General features: G+C 33.6%; 1 protein-coding gene across 1 annotated transcript in view; it reads left to right on the forward strand.

Moving 5' to 3' along the window:
* The window catches only part of ADAMTS17 (ADAM metallopeptidase with thrombospondin type 1 motif 17), a 515,727-nt gene that overhangs the window by 371,115 nt on the left and 123,923 nt on the right, over nucleotides 1–20,689 (forward strand). Inside the window, exons 15-16 of the mRNA XM_044665411.1 lie at nucleotides 11,024–11,144; nucleotides 14,635–14,709. Of these exons, the coding sequence (XP_044521346.1) occupies nucleotides 11,024–11,144; nucleotides 14,635–14,709 (196 nt within the window). The remainder of the gene's footprint in view (nucleotides 1–11,023; nucleotides 11,145–14,634; nucleotides 14,710–20,689) is intronic.

Raw genomic sequence — 20,689 nt, forward strand, 5'->3', positions numbered from 1 at the left:
GTGGGATGGAGAAAGAGGATCTAAGTAAGTAGCAGATAGTATCACTCCCATTTTCCTGATAAGGAAACTGAAGCTGAGATGCATTAAATAATTCAACCAAAACCATGTGGCTTGTAAATGGAATTTCTAATACTAAACTCCAGGTATTACAAAAACAAATTCAGTCTTCTTTTCATTATTATTCAGCTCACTCCTGTAAACCACCCCAAGAGTATTATGCTGGAATATATGTGAGACGTGTGTGTGTGTGTGTGTGTGTGTGTGTGTGTGTGTGTGTTTATTTGTGATACAGTTCTTATTCTCCTCAAATTTTTTATTTTTTAAATTTTGTTTTATATATTCTTGCTACTTTGTGAAGTCATTTGCTTCTAGTTGTTGAGTTCTGTTTTTTTAAAGACTGGATTTCTTCCCTGGCTTTTTGGTCATCCCTCTCCTTCTAGTCTGATTTTCTTTGTAGATCATCTTTTGCCTTCTTTGCTTCATTTTCAAGCTGGCCAATTCTGGCTTTTAAGACTTTATTTTCTTGTTTTAGTTCATGTATTTCCTTTTTCAAATTGTCTTCAGCCTCTCTTGATTTCTTTTTGAGTTCCTGAAGTTGAATTTTGAGATCTTTCCAAAGCCTGTGTCCAATTCACTGGAACTTCTTCCTCTTCTATTTCTATTTCATTTGCTCCCTTTCACTTCCTTGGAAGAAGTTGTCAATTGTCATTTCTTTTCTCTTTTTCTGTTGTTTACTCATATTTTTTCCTTTTCTGTTCTGCTAGTTTGAGCAGATGTTTTTAATTATCTTTGATGAAAGATCTTCCTCCAGCTGGCAGTGGAGGTTTGTAGTTACTTTCTCTGCTCTCTGAAGACTTCTTGTCTGTCCAATTGATGGGATTAATCCTGTATTGATTGGATTAGTTTTACTGCTTAATCTGCCCTGAGGCTAAAACCTTAAGAGGAGGGGAAAACAAACAAACAAACAAACCAAAAAAACAAAACACCATGTTGGAGGGACAAGAAGGAGCTGAACTAAGCTGTCCAGCAGAGGAGTTCCCCTGTGCTGTCCTCATGTTTGATCTGTTTTTTTTCCCTCTTAAAGCTCTTTGTTCTCTATCTCCATGTGAGGAAGCCAAGTGGCATGTGGTCTGATATTTGGCTCTCTCTAAGCTACTATCTTCTGGTGCATTTTTTCTGCATTTCTCTGGTTTTCTCCTTCAGTTACCTCTCCAGTGCCTGTGTTCAAACTCATTGTTTCTTAGGAAATGATGAAAAATGCACTTAGCATGGGGAAACATAGCAACTGATGCAAAATGAAGTAAACAGACTAGGAAAATAATGTTCATGTATGTTATTTTTGTAGTCTGTTGCTTCACTTTGCACCAGAAGTGGCTACAAAAATATAAATGCAAAGAACAAAAATAACTTGGATCTGGTGTAATTATAGTTACAAATGTAGACCTGAAGAAGTGATATGCCCCCTTTTATACATGCTTTTTATTTTCTTTTACACATTTTTCAAAGTTTTATTTATATTCTTGGTATTATATCTCTTACTACACAATAAAGTATTACATTTGAGAACCCAATAAGCAAATAAAAAATATTTTATGGGACTAAAAATGCCCTAGTTGCTTTATTAAGGTACATTTGAAACTTCAAAAAAGAGAGAAGTGAAAAATGTATATTCTTCCCTTCTTTTTAGAGGTGAAAATGAGGGTATAATAGTTGTCGAACACTGCATATACCATCAGATTTAATTGATGTGCTTGTTAGATTTGATGAATTGTTTTGCCCCTTTTATTATTGTGGGGGTTAATTATCTGGATAGGGAAGGAAAGATATAGTATAGACATAGTAGGAAAAGATACAGTAGGAAGAGAAGGTGATGTAAAAATACAAAATGTCAACAGAAAATTTTAAAACATTTTATCTTTATCTTCTATACCTAAAACATGCCAAATATCTTAATACAGTAATTGATATACTGAATCAGACCTGTCCATAATTCCATCCAGGATTCTAGAGCTAATTGTGACTCCAAGAACTGTGCTATGAGAAATGTGATTGACTTTCATGACTTCTTAAAGATTATCCAATCCAAGCTTTTCTCAATAAACATGCATGCCTCTATCATTCATGAATTTGTGTAAGAGATAAAACATGATATAGAGTTTAGCTGATGTTCAGCTAAAAATTTTCAGCTAATACTTTGCTCAGTCTCAAATACTCCACTGGCTTATTTCAAAACTTTAACTAAGTCACTTGACATTGTTGGGCCTCAGATTCTGTATCTGTAAAATAAAAAGAGTAGGCATTTTTTCCAAATATAAAGTTGTATAATTTTATACTGGAAGTTTTTTTTAATTTGCTTCTTTTTATCATAGTTCCAATTTTGTTTGTGAAATACAAAGTAGCATTTGGATGAATAATGTATATGTATTTCTAAAGTTTCCTCCCCTTTTTTTTTTGGAAATTGATAAAGCTACCCATTATCTCTTCAGTTTCTCTGTACATTTTCTATTACAATATATGAATACTAAAATTTTTGTAATTAAATGTATTGAAGCCTTTTAAAATATTTCAAAAGGACCAAAAATACTGTGGGCCTCTTTTGCTATTATATACACACTGACCTCTTTCTCTAGTAATTGTGTTTGTTTAGAGAAGTACCACACTATCTTGAATTCTAATGCACTATAACATCCATAAGGTGGCTTCAGCTATAAAATGCTGACTATGAATGTGAGTTATAAGAGACTTACTTTGAAGACTCATAAAGGGATAATGTGAATTTCTAGTCTTTGTAAAATAGTACCTTGCCAAGGATCACTAGGATAATGTGGAAAGATTTTACAGAGTATATTGTTTTGGGTTTCTTTGGGTTTTGGTCATCTTGTTCTCTTGGAACTCCAAATCATATAAATAATTTTTATACAGCTCCAGTAACATTCAAAATTAATGACTTGAATGGTATTCTATGGTAGCCTCCATTTTAAAAAGCCCATCCCTTGCCAATAATATTACATACTGGTTCCATTGACCGTGCAGCAAAGAAATAAAAATGCTCTTGCTAGCAGATTAGTTTGGGTACTGGCTTTTTGTTCCCAGCTTTGCTACTGCTGCTCAGACATGTGCATTCCTGTGTCATGTGTTCCATCCCTTAGGATATATATGGATCCTGAATAAAGCCAAAGTTGGCAATATGGGTGAATCTGTCAGAGTTATGTACTCTATATATAATTAATTTGAGGAATGGTACATATTGCACCAATATTTGTGTTTCATCCATTGAGACCATTAATTCAATTGAAAATATGGGATGCTTTAAAGTTGTTTGAGCTGAGCAACACTGAACACTTAGGCAGATTATCAGGAGAGCAATCAGTCTGTTGATTATTTCAGGTTTAATCAGATCCATTATATAAATGTCTGATTCAGAAAAGTTCTTCTAAAGTAATTAAATACATTTTTGCCTCAGCACTTTCTTTTTACTTAGTATGAATACAGTGCAGTAGATTTTGATTTATTTAACTCAAATGTAGATGAAGTTTCAACTGTATAAACCATTTCTTCACTTATGAAAAATGGAATGGTAATTGGAAAAGCCAATGATCAAGACACTATAACAAGCTAGTTCAAAATTCATAGATTGCCTACAATATTTGGCCAGTGTGGATTCACCTTCTAGTATGTGTGACTTATAAATTTAAGAAAAAATATTGACTTAAAGGCATTGGCCCATCCTTCTGAATGAGCAGATATGGAAATATTTGATCTGCTGGCATTTGAGTTTTTAATAATTCTGAAAAAAAAAAGTCTGAAGACCAAGCTAAAATGCAATATTTTTTTAAAATCACTTGAAGAGCTCTAAATGTATAAGTTGTATGAAGTACTTTTGGGGAGGGTTAGGGGGGACTTCTTAAGCCTCATTAAAAAGAAAAGCATAGATAAAAATTCAAAAACATTTTTACTATATCTTCCAGGAACCATTTCAAAATGACTCTGAATTTAATCAAGTGGCACATTCTCCTTATAATATTATATTGCATTGGTGGTGTTTGAATAAACTTGAGCAGATATTGTATTATCAGGTCACAATCCTGGGTGTTTTTTTATCCCTGTCTTTGGCCTGATTGTTAATTATCTTGTTTTGTTGTTGATGATGTCATTGAATTTAAAGTTGATTAACAATCTCTGAGGTGGTTTTCTTTCTGGTATATTTCATTTGTGCTTCTCGCAACTAAATAATCTAACTAACCTTTTATTACCAACAGGGTTTTCCTTGTGCCATGTTGTTTATACCTAACAAGCTGAGGGAAAGGAGAATCTTGTTAATAAATTATTATAAAATTATTCTTTAAGCAAAGAGAACCTATTTCCCCCACAGTTTGTGAGAATACTTTTGGCCTCCAATATTAAACATGTTGGCAGTAGAGAGATAAGTGTAAAGGTATGGAAGGTAAAGCAGGTAAATAGTAGATGACTTAGCTGGGTAGCCCATGTTACAGAAAGGAAGAAAAATTACCAAATTAATCTGATCAGCTCTAAAAATCCATGTTGTTTGGATCTCCCAAATATATCAGTCTTCTTGGGAGAAATAAAATGCTGACAAACATATTCCTTGTTGTATTTGACTATAAATAATTTACAAGGTTTAAAAAGAGGTACAGGCTATCTCTTTGCAGCAGAATTGTAAAATAACAGAGTACTTCAAGCATACCTGAAAGCTGTCCTTGATTGCCAAGCAGCTGAACTGCCTTTGGCTTTGTCTCTAAATTTAAAAAAAAAGCCCAAAGGCTGAGACTACTTAAACTTTGGCCATAAAGTTTATTGGCTCATACAAAGTCTAAATCAATGATGGATTTGGACTTCTAGCAAGGAAAGTTTTTATTTTTTTATTTTTGTTTTTAAGCCCAAGAACGGGAATTATAGGCTATTGATAGAAAACACCAATCTGTTTAGCTTGTGCCTAGAACATATAGACTTTTCTGCAAGGTATTTTGCTTTATGGCAGATTATGTGTGTGGAGGGGAGGGTCTAAGTTTGGGTCTGCATGGGTGAGTGGGTATTCCCTGTCTGTATTAAAGAACATATAAATCCCAGGATACATTAGCAATATTTGAATGTTTTGAAACAGATTCTTAGGAGGTTGTGTGTGAGTGTGCCTGAGATTAATTTCTGAAAAGTTCTGGGAGACAAACATTAGAGAAAGTTATTACTGAAGGATAAAAGATTGGTCACCTCCATCTTGAGATCATGTGGATTCTGCTAAGGCAAGAATTTGTGCTTTTCTGCTGTTTTCTTCAAAGACTCTGAAAGAAGCAACTGTGGCTAACACAAGGGCAGCCACTCATGGGAGTAATGCAGCTGAGGTGGGTTGAGAATGTCTGTGACCAGTGATCACTGAACCTAGGAATCCATGTTGGATAAGATGTCCACTACTATCCCTAAAAACAATTTCCTCTACTAGCATTTCAGAGGTAGAAGAAGGCAACTTCCTTTTACCAAACCACTTCTGAGTTTCTGCTTCACTTCTTCCTTCCAAGAGGAAAGAATTTAGATAGGAAAGCCCTTTTTACTGCACTAATCAGCTGTACCCAGTCAGCATATATCCATAATAGTTTATGGTTTCCTCTTATGATCATTGTCCATTATATATTTTGCTGCTAGATATAAGGAAAACATAGTGTGATAACTGTTTTCATTGTTATTTGGAAATGGTAGGAAATGGAAGATTACAGAGGTCAAAATTTTTTATGAGCCCCAAATCAGAAGACAAAAAGTGGAATAGAGGAGAGTTATTGCACTGCATAGACTTGAGCCTGTGATACATATAAATGTATGTGCATATATATGTGTATATATAAGAAGAAAGCAAGATATGTACACACTCATGTGTGTGTATATTCAACCTGACTCTCATTCATATGCTTACCTTCTACCTAACAACAAAATATCTTTCATTTTGGGGACTCTTTGAACCAAGAAAGACATCATTGGATAAAACTCTAATTTTTTTCAAGGTTTTCTACCCCTAATCCCTCCAAGAAGTTTATTTTTGTATCTCTCCTTTAATACTTCTATCACTGATTAGTCACATAATAATTCTACCCATATGTCCCTTACATATAATCCTAATTTTGAAGTATATGAGCATAATCATTTTTACCATTTACCATGATCTTCTATGCTTTTAACATGTGTGGAAAATAATTTGGATTTCCCTATTCTGCTATAATAATAATAAAATTTTTTATATTAATATAATTTATAAAGTACTTTTTCATAATAATTTGGGGAAGTAAAGAATAAGTTTTATTATCTTTTAGAGATAGAAAATACTGTCTGAAAAAAATTGGCAGGTGCTTAGATACACATTGCCATTAAGTGTTAAAACCCAGTCAGGAACCTGGGTGGGTTTTTTTCTTAATTCACAAACCAGTATTCTCTTTGTTACATTATGATGTCAGGTTCCAGAGTTATCTAAGTTATCTAAAATATCTCAACACTCCAAAGAACTCAGCATCTTCATAAAAAAATGACCTCAGGATATTAGAAAACTTGTGTAGTAACTTCAGTGTCTACTTTTTGAAAAACAAATTTTTTTTTAACCTATAGAATCCTCCTCCTGTCTTAGAATCAACAGTGGGTATTGGTTCCAAGGCAGAAGAGCGGTAAGGGCTGGGCAATGGGAGTTAAGTGACTTGCCCAGGATCACACAGCTAGGAAGTGTCTGAGGTCATATTTGAACCCAGGACCTCCTATCTCTAGGCCTGGATCTGAATCCACTGAGCCATCTAGCTGCCCCCTTCAGTCTAATTTTAAAATTGTAGATTTTCACTGAATAAAATTTCTTCCTGAGGTTTGACTATACACACTAAGATTTATCAGTGAAAGGTGCCTTGCCACACTGTCTTGAGGCAACGTATCCATGCAAGCAAATGTTAGAGGATGAGCATGGATATTTATGACCCTATTGAGGGAGTAGACAGAGAAGAAAGTGAACTTTGTGTAATGTAAAATGATAGTATGAAGACATGACATACTAATAGCCTTAAATAGCTTATCTACAGAATTTATAAAAAACCTTTTCTATAGGAATATATAGTTTGAACACAGGAACATAGATTCTCTGAATATTTTTAGTACCTGTTATTGAGTAGAACTTACAGTGACTGGTCAGTAGTTCAGAAAAAATAGTCCTTGATTCATACAGGATTCATTTCATTATTCCCATACTTCCAAAATCTTCATTGGAATAAATCCAATCACAATATTTAGTAGTCTTCCTTGGCAAAAATGTTCTATGTCTGTTGCCAGTTATAATTTTATTTCTAATGTTTCACTTAAATCCTACAATTGAGTCTTGAATCTACTATTCTTTACTCTTTCTTTATTGGCAGTGGAGAGTAATGAATTCCTCTTTAGAACCAACTTTGAACTCTTTCATTTTTTGAAAGCAGCCTTTTTGGAGTTTCCTCAATTTAAACTCACCTACAAAGTTTCTTTATCTTTGAGCCTTTTGGGGGGGATCCCCCAAAACTCCTTTCTTTCCTTCCCCAAGGACACTGCTGATCTTTTCAAGCTTTTACTTCAAAATTGACACACAGTTTTAGCTGTGCTATACTATAACCAGTTATATTGTATTTGTGGAACTCTGATAGTTATTACCTATAAATGTGTGACAAGTCAGACTCCTTTACTGGTTCATTATCCATTTCATATCCCATAAGTATAGGTGTTCCTCAAGGATCTCTCCTGGATGCACTTTACCCTCTCTTGGTGACCTCATTAGCTCCCATGGTCTTAATTTATCATCACTATGAAGATGACCTATAGATTGATATGTCTTCCCCTAGGCTTCTTTCTGAGCTTCAGCACCATACACCAATTGTCTCTTAAATGTTTAAAACTGGATATCTCAGAGATAATTCAAATTTGGCATGTTGAAAAAAGAATACATTATTCTTTCCCTAAAATGTACTCCACTTTCAACCTTCCGAATTCAGCTTAAAGTTCAACCATCCTCCCTACTTCTCAAGTTCATAATCTTGTCATTATTATTGAGTCCTTATTCTCCTTTCCATTTATCCAATCAGCTGCTGAATCTTGCCATTTCAATCTTCATAACCTCTCTTACTTCCAACCCCTTCTGTTTGCTGCCACCTTACTTCAGGCCTTTCTCTTCTCTTATTTCAACTCTGCTATGGCCTTTTAATTAGTCTCCCTACTTAAAGTCTTTCCTTACTCTAGTTCAGTGGTTCCCAAACTTTTTTGGCCTACCATCCCCTTTCCAGAAAAAATATTACTTAGCACCCCCTGTCATATACTATCACTGCCTCCTTACAGTTATTCACCACCCCCAAATGCACCTGTGGCTATCACCACTCTCTTGGATCGCTGCAGCACCCACCAGGGGGCGGTGGCACCCACTTTGGGAATCACTGCTCTAGTTCATCCTCCACTGCCATATCCAAAGCCATATCCCTTAAGCACTATCTAGTTATGTTACTTCTCTACTCAGTAAATGCCAGTGACTCCCCACTGCCTCTAGGATAAAATATAAACTCTACTATTTAGCTTTTAAAGTCCTTAATAATCAGACCTAAACTACCTTTCTAGTCTTCTTGTTTCTTATTTTCCTTTTTTGTACTCTATAATCTAGCCAAAAGAGCCTTTTCTCTGTTCCTCAGACACAACTGCCATTTTCTGTCTCTGTGCCTTTGTGCTGCATGTATTCTATCCATATACTGATAATAATGATGATGAAGGAAACTAACATGAATATAACCATTACTTTGTTCCAGGTACTGTGCTAAGAACTTTACAATTATTATCTCATTTGATTCTCATAACCCTGGGAGGTAGGTGCTATTAATATCTCCATTTTACAGATGAGGAAACTGAGGCAAACAGAGGCTAAGTGACTTGTCCAGGGTCACACAGCTAGTAAGTATCTGAGGTTAGATTTGAACTCAGATCTTCCTAGCTCCCAACCCAATGCTCTACTCTCTGCACCACCTTATCTCAGAGATTCTACCTCTTCCTTCATGATATAGATCAGGAAACTCCTACTTTCTTTGTATTTGTGTCATCAACATGTAGAAAAGTGTCTGGCACATAGTAAATGCTTGATTCAGTGACATTGTTTGTGATGAATAACTTGTGAATCTTTAAGTACTGGTCTAGATCAATGATTTCATTGGTATAGGAATCTGTTTATGAGGAAATTCCCTCTACAAGTTAGTAAACTGTTCTGAAATTTTGTGATCTTGGCTAAGATGAGTTGGCTAAGGTGATGAACAATTAAGTGACAGTGCAGGACTACACATTCCTTATGTGTTAGAGGTGAGCCTGCAACCCAGATCTCAACTCTGAGACTGGACAAATATTCACTAAGTCACCTGCCCCCTATGTAAGAGCAAGTATATCTGCTCATCCCTTCAAGTATGTATGTGCCATTTGTTACTGTCTTTCTTTAGAGAAGTAGGAAGTTATTTCTAAAGAAAAAGTATTTGATGGTTCATTTCTCAGTGTTTAAAAAGAAAAATAATTAGGAATAATAGCTCTTCAAGACACCCTCCTCTCCTCTAACACTTCAACCATCCTGGTGCAGACCTTCATTGCATCTTTCCTGACTATTTCCATAGACTACTTGTTGGACCCTGCTTCAAGTCTTTAGACTATCCTCTCTTCAGCTTATATATTGATCTTAACATTTGTGTCAACTTATGTTGTATCTTATGCACACATTCAAAAAAGCTGTGGTGGCTCCTGTTATCTCTAAGATCTGATATAAAATCCTCTGTTTGGCTTTAAAAGCCTTTCATAACCTGGCCACCTTCCTACCTTTTCTTATTCCTTACTTATTTTTTATTCACTTATTCCTTACTCATTTCCATGTACTCTGAAATCTAAAAACACTAGCTTCCTGTTGTTCCTCACACAGATGCTCCATCATCTGACTCAGTATTTTCACTGGCTCCCCCTCCCTGGAATTCCCTCCTCATCTTCACATCCTGTATTCTCTGCCTTCCTTTAAGTTTCAGCTAAAATTGAGCTTTTTGAAAGGTATTTTACAGTTCTATTTTTTGCTAGGTTATTCCCCTCCACTCCAAGATTATCTCCAATTTATCCCCTACATATTTTGTTTATACAGTTGTTCACCCATTGTCTACTTATTGGACTATGAACTCTTGAGAGCAAGGATTGTTTTTTGTCTTTCTTTGTATCCCCAATACTTAACAAAGTACCTGGCACATAGTAGGTGCTTACTTGCAAATACTTGTGTTGAATTCAGCAAGTTCAGAGATACATAGGGAGTACAATTTTTTTTAACACACACACAAAACTACTCTATAGGCCTTTTGTTAGTACTAGGGAGACACTTCTGAGTTAGGGAGAGATGATATGGAAGTTATTCTGTGGATATAAAAATCCTGTTCCAGTAAATATTGGCAGAGGAAGTCATTATCCCCTAGGGGGAGAGTTTTGGAGAAAGAAATTGTTATTAGTGACCCTCCAGACATCAAAAGAAGAACCAAGTCTCTGGGGTCAGATCCCTGGATCATGTTATATTCTTGGTTTTTTGTTTATTTGTTTTTTGTTTTTGTTTGTCTTGCTGAAGAACCCTTGGCAAGAAAGTAAACTATTCTCTGTTTTAATTTCCCCATCTGAAAAAAGAGGGAGAAAGATTCTTCCTCTGTCCCAAAAGAACTATTCTGAAGATGAATGAGATAATATAAAGAATGAACTTTGAACTCAGAAGACAAATGTTTTACAATTTCACCATTACTTTTGTAATGTATTCTGGGAATAGCACCAGATCCAACAGATAAGGCTAATTTTTATATAATGTTGAGGATAACAAGAACACATTCAAAATGAAAGCTGGATTACATATTAAATATTCTTGAATATTCCCGTAATGGGAAGTTCTTCTGAATTCAAGTTAGCCCAAGGTCTAAGATTCCCCTTTAAAAAAATCCTTATTGAGTCTTATAAACAAAATAAGTAACAGATAATTCTGGTTATTTAGAAAATTGGCTGTGATGGGATCATTGGATCAGCTGCCAAAGAAGATCGTTGTGGAATATGTAATGGAGATGGAAAAACCTGCAAAGTTGTAAAGGGAGATTTCAACCATACCAAAGGAATGGGTGAGTAAGGATTCTAAAAAGGTTTCCATTGACCTATTATAATTTTCAGGTACCATTTAAATGACAAATTTTCCTAATTGTACCCTTTTCCAAAACCTAACTTACTGATTGCTTTCCATAAGTGTTGTTAAACAATTCATTATAATAACTAGGTAAGCCTAAGATTCATGAATGGCAGAAGAAAGAAGTTACTTCTTTGTCTTTAGAATTTTGCCTATACAGGGAATTTATTCACCTCTACTCAATTGCTAAACTCAAAGGTATATGATTCATTATGTCATTGTTCTTGTGTTAGTGACCTCAAAACTATTCCCTTCCATTTGAATGTCACAACATTTTCTAATGTTAAAAAGGAAAATAAAGATAATTCCCCCCCCCCCCAGTTTTAGAGGTGAAAATGGTTTATCACTTGTAAGTTTGATTTCAAGTAAACATTTGATAGTGTTTATATGAATCTGTGAAATATTCTGTGATACTGTAGGCTTTAAGATATCTTCATATTTCTCTGTTGACCATGATTACAAAATAATTTCCCTGTCTCCCAGTTTCCCCAAATTGTATAAATTATTTGAACATTGTACTTTAGAGAATTTCAAAATGTGATTTACATTTCTTTTCTGTTTTTCTACTTTAACAATCATGTTCATTTATGTTCAAATAAATGAAATGCTTTCTGATTCTAGAAAAGATTTTGGAAAGGGATTGTGATAGGGAAATTATGAAAAAGTATGAAAATTCCTTTAAACTAAGAGTCTTAACTTTTTTTTTGTCATAGACACCCTTGGCAATCTGGTGAAGCCTTTGGACTCCTCCTTAGAATAGTTATTTTAAATACATAAAATAAAAATTCTTAGAATTGCAAAAAAAAATTATTTGGGGAATACAATTATCAAAACAACAAACAAAAGCAAAACAAGTTCATTCATCCCAGGTTAAGAAGCCCTACTTTAAATCATTAACATCGTCCCCCAGCTATATTACCATATGCCAAGAAGGAAAAAGTGGAGGTTGGGGAAAAATACAGCAATTATCAATTTTGAAAACTGGAATAATGGTCATTATGCACTTTCTGAGGCCTGTGGGAAATGACCATAGTTTTTACTCCCTATATTTTGTGGTTTATTTTTTGCCAATGTGCTATCAGTTCCCCCTGAATAACCAAGAATAATTTCTTCATTGGCAAGAAGAAAGGAGAAACTATATGCAGTCTGCATGTGGACTTGAATATAGGAGACTGATAACTAAATAAGTTCATTGGAATGAAGCACTGATTACAATCTACTTTGAAAATACACAATGTAAATATAACAAGAAAATTTTTCATAAAAAACTATTCTGTTTTAAATGTATTATGTTTAGCAAAATAATATAAAAAACATTTTTCTTGCCCAAAGCTCTTATTAACAAGGGTACATTGGCATTAGATATTTAATGAATGCTATTTTCAATCCTTGCCTTGATATCCACAAAACCGCTTCCTCCTTCATTACATACTGTTTTGAGATGCCAACTAACACCTATCACCATCTGTGAGGTGTACATGGAGTCTGTAGTCTCCCCAGCCAACTCCCAGGATTAGATTTTGTGGTTGCATCATTCGAATCTCCAGCTGGCAGCCAGGCAGAAGTAGTATATGGTTTTCTCTGTGAGGCTGTCACCACCCCATGGCTCTTGTGCTCAATGTGGCTTCCAGCTGTTGATTCAAAAAGTAGTTTAGCAAACCTATGAAGAAGATAAGCATTTTTTTACTCTGTTAGGATGCATATGTCTGCCTATTACTCTGAAGCATTGCCAAATGTCACACTTTTATTTTAAAACAAAAAGATGGTCAAACCTTTATACTTTGGATTTAGAATAAGCATATGCTTATGCAAATGGAGATGCTTAAAATAAGACAAACTAACCTATTGGTACTTATAATACAGATACAGAGCACCATAGTATTCTAGGACTGGCAAATACCCTATAGTTCATCCAGCCCATTCCTACCTGAAATAGGAATCCCCAACAAGTAATCTTAACTTACCGATTCTAAACCTCCACTTGATGTCGAGAGAGAAATGAGAGGCAACTCACTACCTAAGTGGCAGCTTATTCCATTTTTAGATAAACTTGATGTTAAAGAAATATGTAATTTGAAAATTTGCCTATATACATATATTTAATGCTTTTGTATAAAATTGTTCATCATTATTATCATTATTAAATCCAGAATTGATAGTTATAATCCTTTCTTCAGAGAAGGCAACTCCTAGTGGCTTCTCTCTGGGATTATCTCCCTTTTTTACTGTATATATTTTACATAGTAAATGCTTAATAAATGTTTGTGATGGACTGGTTAAAAGACCTGGAAAATCCAATATTGAATACATCCTGGTGATAACAAATGCCAGTCTTGTAAATACAATAGTGACTTTCAAGGTCCACACAAATTATTTTAACCAAAAAGATGATTTGTTAATTTAGTTAATTATATCACAAAGGAAGAGAAGTGAGAGAGAAAAATGGTGAAAGGAGGTGTTCTTCTCTTGTAAGAATTGATACTAGTGAAAAATATACCATACAAATAAGAAAAAGGTTAGTGGAGAAGCTCACGGCAACATTTGACATGACACTTGTTTGGCTTGGTTTTGGTCATCTAATCCAAAATTTTAAACATTGAAAACTTTTGAAATTGAGTTTTACCTTCTTATATTTCTATAATTCATTCGAATAAGTTAAGGGTAATAGAGATTTACCCATTTTAGTAAATTGATAGTATTTAAAATATATATATGTAATATATAATTGTGTTACTTGCCACTCTATGTAGTATTTTTCTATTAGGTGATTTAAAAAGACATCCATAGCAATTATGGCCCATAAAAGGCATTGATTTATGCAATTCAAATCTATTTTCTTCCAGTATATATGAATAGATAATAAAGCTTCCAGCAAAATTAAAGTTACTGACATTTTAATTTAACAAACTAGCTTCCACACAAACTATTTCAACACAAAGAATTAAAATTTTCTGCCTTTGAATATTCAGTGCCCATGGACTTCAAAGATAGGGGCAATCAATTCTAATGAAATATAATAATAGTTAACATTTATACAGCACTTTAAGGTCTAAAAAATACTTTACACAGATTATTCCATTTGATCTTCACAACAACCCTGTGAGGTAGGTATTATTATTATTATTATTGTTATTATTATTATTATCCTAATTTTAGAGGTGTCTGCATTCAAAAACATTCAGATATTTATAGACTTTATATAAATTGACTACCTTTGCAAAACTTTTTCTTTATTAAAACTTTAACTTCTCTTAATGATATAGTTATTCAGTTTCTATACATAGAAATACTTTGTAAGCAGATAGGAAATAATAAGAAAGTAATGCTTCTGCATTGCTAACTGTTGTAGATATCATTGTAATCCTATGATTTTTAAACCATTAAGTAAATTCCTCGTAACATGTAACACACCCATTTCTGTTTCTTAGTCACCAATAATATTTGTAAGAAGGTGTCCACGTGTGTGATGACAAAGGCAAAGGCTGTTCCCAAGTGTTTTTCATGTAAGATGTTTGAATGCTGTGCATAGTTCATAGTGGAGACATCCTTGGTGTTTGTTTTCTTTCTATGCTTGCTTTCTGAGTGGATCTGGTGGAATGACTGAGTCACATATGAAGCCATTGATAAACATGCAGGCCAATTTGCTATTGACTATATAACCTTTTTAACAGGAGCAACCTCTATATAGAGAAAGCATTTCTACTCCTACAATAATATAGACAATAGACATTTCTTTTTATGATAACTACTTATGACATAAATATTTAAACTACTTGGGATTGGTTTATAGTCCAGGTCTCTCAAAATTTTCTGTATCTGATCAGCAACATATTTTCCACTATTTTTATTAAATATGAAAATTGAACTTGAAAGAATCAAAAAGAAAAATATAGGAGACATTAAAACTAATCCGTTATCTGAGCAAACTTGAAAAATAGACCTGAATAAAAAGCAGTTCAATATATTCATGACTGTCCATATCTAATTTGAACTATTTTATTCATTAATTCATTCAATAATAAATTATTAGAAGCCAAAAATTTAACAAATAATTTGAAATTAATTCTTTTTTATTCATTATGCTCTTCCTCTTAATAATATGATGATACCAAGCTATTAATAGATTTAATGCCAAATTTTCTTTGTGCCACTGAAAAGTGCCTAGCACAGTAGCTTTGTTTATGTAGCTTACTAGTTTGAGAGTACTAATTGGACTATCTTCATAATGGCATGTTTTAACTATACATTCATAAATTTATGATTAGATTCAAAATTTAGATTTAGAAAGCATACTTTCTCTTGGAGAAAGTAACTTCTGACATTTAATGTAATCTTATTTAATATTTAATGTAATTATTTATTAAGATTATTTTATGTAATTAATTACTAATATTTTATACAAGTAAGAGATGAGATAAATTGAAAAATCAGTGATCAGATTACTATTTAAATCTACTACATAAATAACATATGTAAAACATTGCCTTAATCTTCACTGTGACAGACAAAGCACTGTAACATTCCAAATGAGTTCATCAGAATATGATTTATAGAATTTAATTTTGTAATGATTATTTTTCCATAAATACTGTCCAGAAAAGGAAATTGTATTCAGTCAAACTACACTGTCTTCTGCTTCAGCATTTTTTAGAGTAATAACATTATTTGCAACGTTGTTCATCAATAATTATAAAAGTGAACTGATGACTGTGGAAATGAGACTGATGAAAATAAAGTTATCTTCATAGAACTTATTTATACTTCAAAAATCATGAAGGAAGGTTATATTTTTTACATGAAATATCTTTCTACATTGTTCTCTAGAAGTTTCTTTAAGGACTTTTCTTCAAAAAGGGAGTCCTCATTACAAAATCAGATTTGTCTACTGATAAAAATGTCATTTATATTTCCTATTTCTTTTACTAAGAGTGAAGAATAGGCATGTATTCTGAACAATCACCTAAAAAAATCTGTGGATAATTTTTTTTTACAAATGTAGGTCCCCCAACTGAAAATCACAAACAGTTGGAGCTTCCCCCTCTTCAAAATTTCCTAAATATAATTGAATTATGCCTTCATTATTATTAAAAATAATTCAATGAAAAATCATTGGAAATAAGTATCAAAAATATTTTCTTGAGAGAATTTTAATATTTTGGTCATGCTCAAAAGAATTTTGAAAGATCAGAAAGAAAATATAACTTTGGGTATCTTTAGAACTGCTAAGATTAAAAATAAAAGTGTTTTGAACAATAGCAAAAGGTTTTGAAGTTTATCCATGGCTTCTCAATGAAATTAGTTAATCTTTTTCCTCAAACCTGATTTCCCATGCTTAACAGAAGAGACCACAATAGAAGATTCTCCAGACTTGAAGTTCTTATTAATGAATGAGACTGATAATTTAATGAACCATTTGATATTTTTCAAATCAGAATCATTACATTTAAATTTAATGGTTTGTAATGTTGTGGTTTCTAATAATATATTCCATGGGACATCTACTTGGAGGGATTCTGGGAAACTTGGGGAATTGGTGATGGGCTCTTTACACCTCTAAAGAATTTTTAAAATTCCAACACAGGCTGAGAATGATTATTCCATGGGGATAGCACTCTGGGTCATATGGGAACTGTTGGAAAGGAAGTTGAAGATGATTTCATTGTACCTGCCCATGATCTAACTGTGGACAGGAGCTCTCCAAACTATTTTTGGCACATTTCTCTGATCTTTTTTTCACTTGCAAAAAGAAAAAAAGTCGGTTTAGAATGAGATTAGTAGATTCATTAGACTACAAAAGATTCATTTACTACAAAATATTTCCTTGTTATATTCAACCCTCTATAATTCAGAGGCTAATCCAATTTATGAACTCTACAGATTCCTTTTTCTTCCACTTCCTCCTATTTCCAGAGTTTGGGCCATTTCACTATTCATCAGCACTACCATTGAAGGGGAAGAAGGAAAAAGGAGTGAAAGCAAAATTCAAGTATATCAGTTTTCTTATCTGTGAATAAGCCTCCTAAAGTAGTAGGTAGGAAAAGTAAAAAAAAAAAAATCATTCATGTTAATTTTATTTCTGAAATTGAAGTTTGGGGGTCATCTGTGGATGGCAATAACTCAGGTATGTCCCCCATTAGGAATATAGGAAGTTAGCTCAGTTAAATCTAGACTCCATTCTGCCCTAATAATGCTGAAGCTTAATACTTAAGCTATGTTTAAAGAGACAAAAGAGATTATTCCTTGTCATTAGTTTGCCTCTACTGTCAGAGGAAAATTTGGTCTAGCCAGGAGATCTTGTTTCCAGGTCTGGTTCCTACTTTAAATGAAGATACAAGAAATGAAAAAAGTACTTATGTACTTGACTGTGAAAAGGCTTCATAGATTTAGTTTCTAATTTCATATGTCCATCATGTGCTTGAATTGTAACTTCAGAATCCCTTGGTATAAGTTTCTAAAGTAAGGAAGTTTGTGAAGACCTGTATGTTGTTGGGCCCTAAAGTTCTGGTACTTTAATGAAATCCTTATGAACATGATATAAACAAATAGCTAGCCTTGCTCACTAATTGAAAGAGCCCTACTCCAAAATAAATGTCAACAGACCAGATTTTTGTATAACCATTTGAATAATGTAACGGTGTGATAAAACCTCGTGTTATTGTACAAAACAAGATCACCAAGCTTAGTTTTGGGAGACATTATAAAGACTGGATCATTCTGAGTGGCCTATGTTAAAAACCATCAAAAACAGCATAAGTGATATGCCACCTGTTCAATTTTGGAAATTCTTTGAATGCTAATATTATGCAAGTATTAAAGCTCAAGTAAAAACATTTGCAAAGATGCAACAAACATGATAGACATAAGGCCTGTCACCTAACTTAGTAGATGCTTAATAAATGCTTGCTTATTTAATGATAAATTTATTAAGCAGTTAAGCATTAAATAGTTCTGCAGTTGCCACTGAAAGAAATTCAGAGAGCAGGAAAACACAATCTTCACTCTCAAAGAGATGCAGTCTAGTAGGGGGGATAAGATGTGTATTATTTTAAAAACCTATAACATAAAATATGCAGATATGTAAGATATCCTTTCCTGGTGGGAGAATTTATTCCACTATTGGAGATCCTAATCTGTTAATGCTTTAGGACAGTGATGGGCAAACTTTTTAAAGAGGGGGCCAAAGGAAAGGAAATGCTTATCTGTCAGTCTGTTTCTAAGGCAACTCTTTGGAAGTTTCATTGTATTGTACCCTACTCATTTGTATTCATCAGATTAGGAATAATGTTGCAGGCTGGATAGAACATTTCAGGGGGCTACATCTGGCCCACAGGCCATAGTTTGCCCATTACTGCTTTAGGAGATTAACTGATGGGAGTTGCTTGAAGCAATTAGAGGTATTAGCCTACCTGATAGGTAGTAAGTTTAACATGCAGGATTTGAAACCCCTACTTTTTCTACCTAAGAAGCTCTTTATCCATCATATCATGCTTCTTCCACAACATAAAACAATTTAATAAATGCATGAACATGATTCATAGTTCAGCTGAGTCCAAGACTTTTTGTGAGATTTTGTATATATTTCTGAGCCCTCTCTTCTTTCCCTTTGAAAACAGTTCAATCCTTTGGAAATATAGAACCATTTAAAGAATAAAGGAGACAGTTAATAATCAGCACTGAACAAGAACTGTTTTTCCTTGTTCAGAGGCTATACTCACAATCCTAGGTGCCATTAATCAGGCTTAGAATTTCTATCAGAAACTAAATCTGGTCTGAGACCAAACTAAACACTCACTACAATTAAAATTCCATTAACGATTCCAAGACACTTTATACCATTTAAAAACTATCTAATGTCTTAGGAAGTGTTTCTCTTCAGGGTTATCTTTCACTGCTTTGCGATTTTACCCCATGAGGATCTGAGCAATTGTAAAAGGAATCCTGGCTCCTTTCTTAATGGACAAAGGTATTCATTACATCACCACTAAATGTGTACTGCTTTTGAATACATCCACCTTAGTGATTAATTAACAGATTAAAACATATCACTCAATATTATGTGAATGTGGCTCTTTGGTGTGTTCTGAGTGACTTCCTAACCAGAGTAAAATGATGTTATTTCAGACACTTTTCTGGACATCACAAAATTCCTCATTTCACTTCTGTGTTTCAGTGTCCAATTAGTAAAACAGATGAGTGGTTGTGTAATAGTGCATGACTTCCAGCCAGAGGAAATAGAGACACAAAACACATTATTATCTGGTAGTTTACTATCTTCTTAAAGACACAAAACCAACTCCCTACAAGTCAAAGCTAATTCTTCTCTTGCAGTTATAACTACTAAAAATCTTCAAATTCTATTTGCTCATATAAAACAAATACAAAATATACAACTTTTAAAAGTTCTAGAACATGCAGAATTTTTTTGTTTGGCTTTATCAGGAAGTGTCTAGTCACTAGTCACTCTAGAGAGAAAAAAAGAAAAGGCAAACCTCTATATGGGATATTCAATTGCTTGTGTGATATCTCAAAGAGTGACAAACCAAATTTGAAGTGATAAAGGCTTGAATTGACAACCAAAAATGCTATTGAAAGATGGAAGAAAAAGGAAGAAGTAGAAATGTTCACGTATTTTTGTCATTAGGAAACAAAGATAAAGATTCAAGCAGATCAAAGACCAAGGAAGAAGGCAACTTTCCTATTTGTATATTTTTTATTTTACTTATTGATGCCTTTTACCTCACATTAATTTCCTACATACTGACTCCAGATTAAACCATCCCTTGTGGCAAAGAAACATAATTAAACATCAGATACAGAAACCTTGTCTGAAAATATATAGGATTTTTTGTCTTAGTGTGTGCCTCAACCTCTATACCATGAAAGGAATTATGTTTTATCATCTCTTCTCTTGGACCTTTTTTGTTTTTTTTCATTACTCACATTTCACTTTCTTTTTAGTGATCTTTTCTTTGGCATTGTTTTAGTCATTATGCATATGGTTATCTTGGTTCTACTTCTCTCTGTATTATTTCATAAAATCTTCCATTTCTCTAAATCCCTCATATTTATAAAAAGTTTTGCCATGCATTAACATTTTCATACACTCATATGCAAGTGGATCTATGATCTTGACAATTCAGAAATTCCCTCTAGCGATACAGGAGACAGGCCATCCATGCATGACATCTTGTCTATGTCCCACCAAAAGTCGACTAGCATGCTAAAGACCTTCCTTACTTTCTCCTCACATCACAAGTGTGCCAGTCAGATATTGTGTTACCTGTCATCCTTGACTTTTATATGGACAACGAAATCTTCTCTTTCTCTCAGGCAATTCTTTGAGAACATCCTCTATTCCTCAATTTCTTTGGATCTCTTACTGGCTATATCTTTCAATCTGCTCTTACCTGCCATGTATCTTTCCAAAGTCCTCTATGTGATGCTCATCTTTAATCCTTGAAAGGCAGTGGTAGTCCAGATTTC

This window comes from Gracilinanus agilis, chromosome 2 (genome assembly GCF_016433145.1).
Source record: "Gracilinanus agilis isolate LMUSP501 chromosome 2, AgileGrace, whole genome shotgun sequence".
Lineage (NCBI taxonomy): Eukaryota > Metazoa > Chordata > Mammalia > Didelphimorphia > Didelphidae > Gracilinanus > Gracilinanus agilis.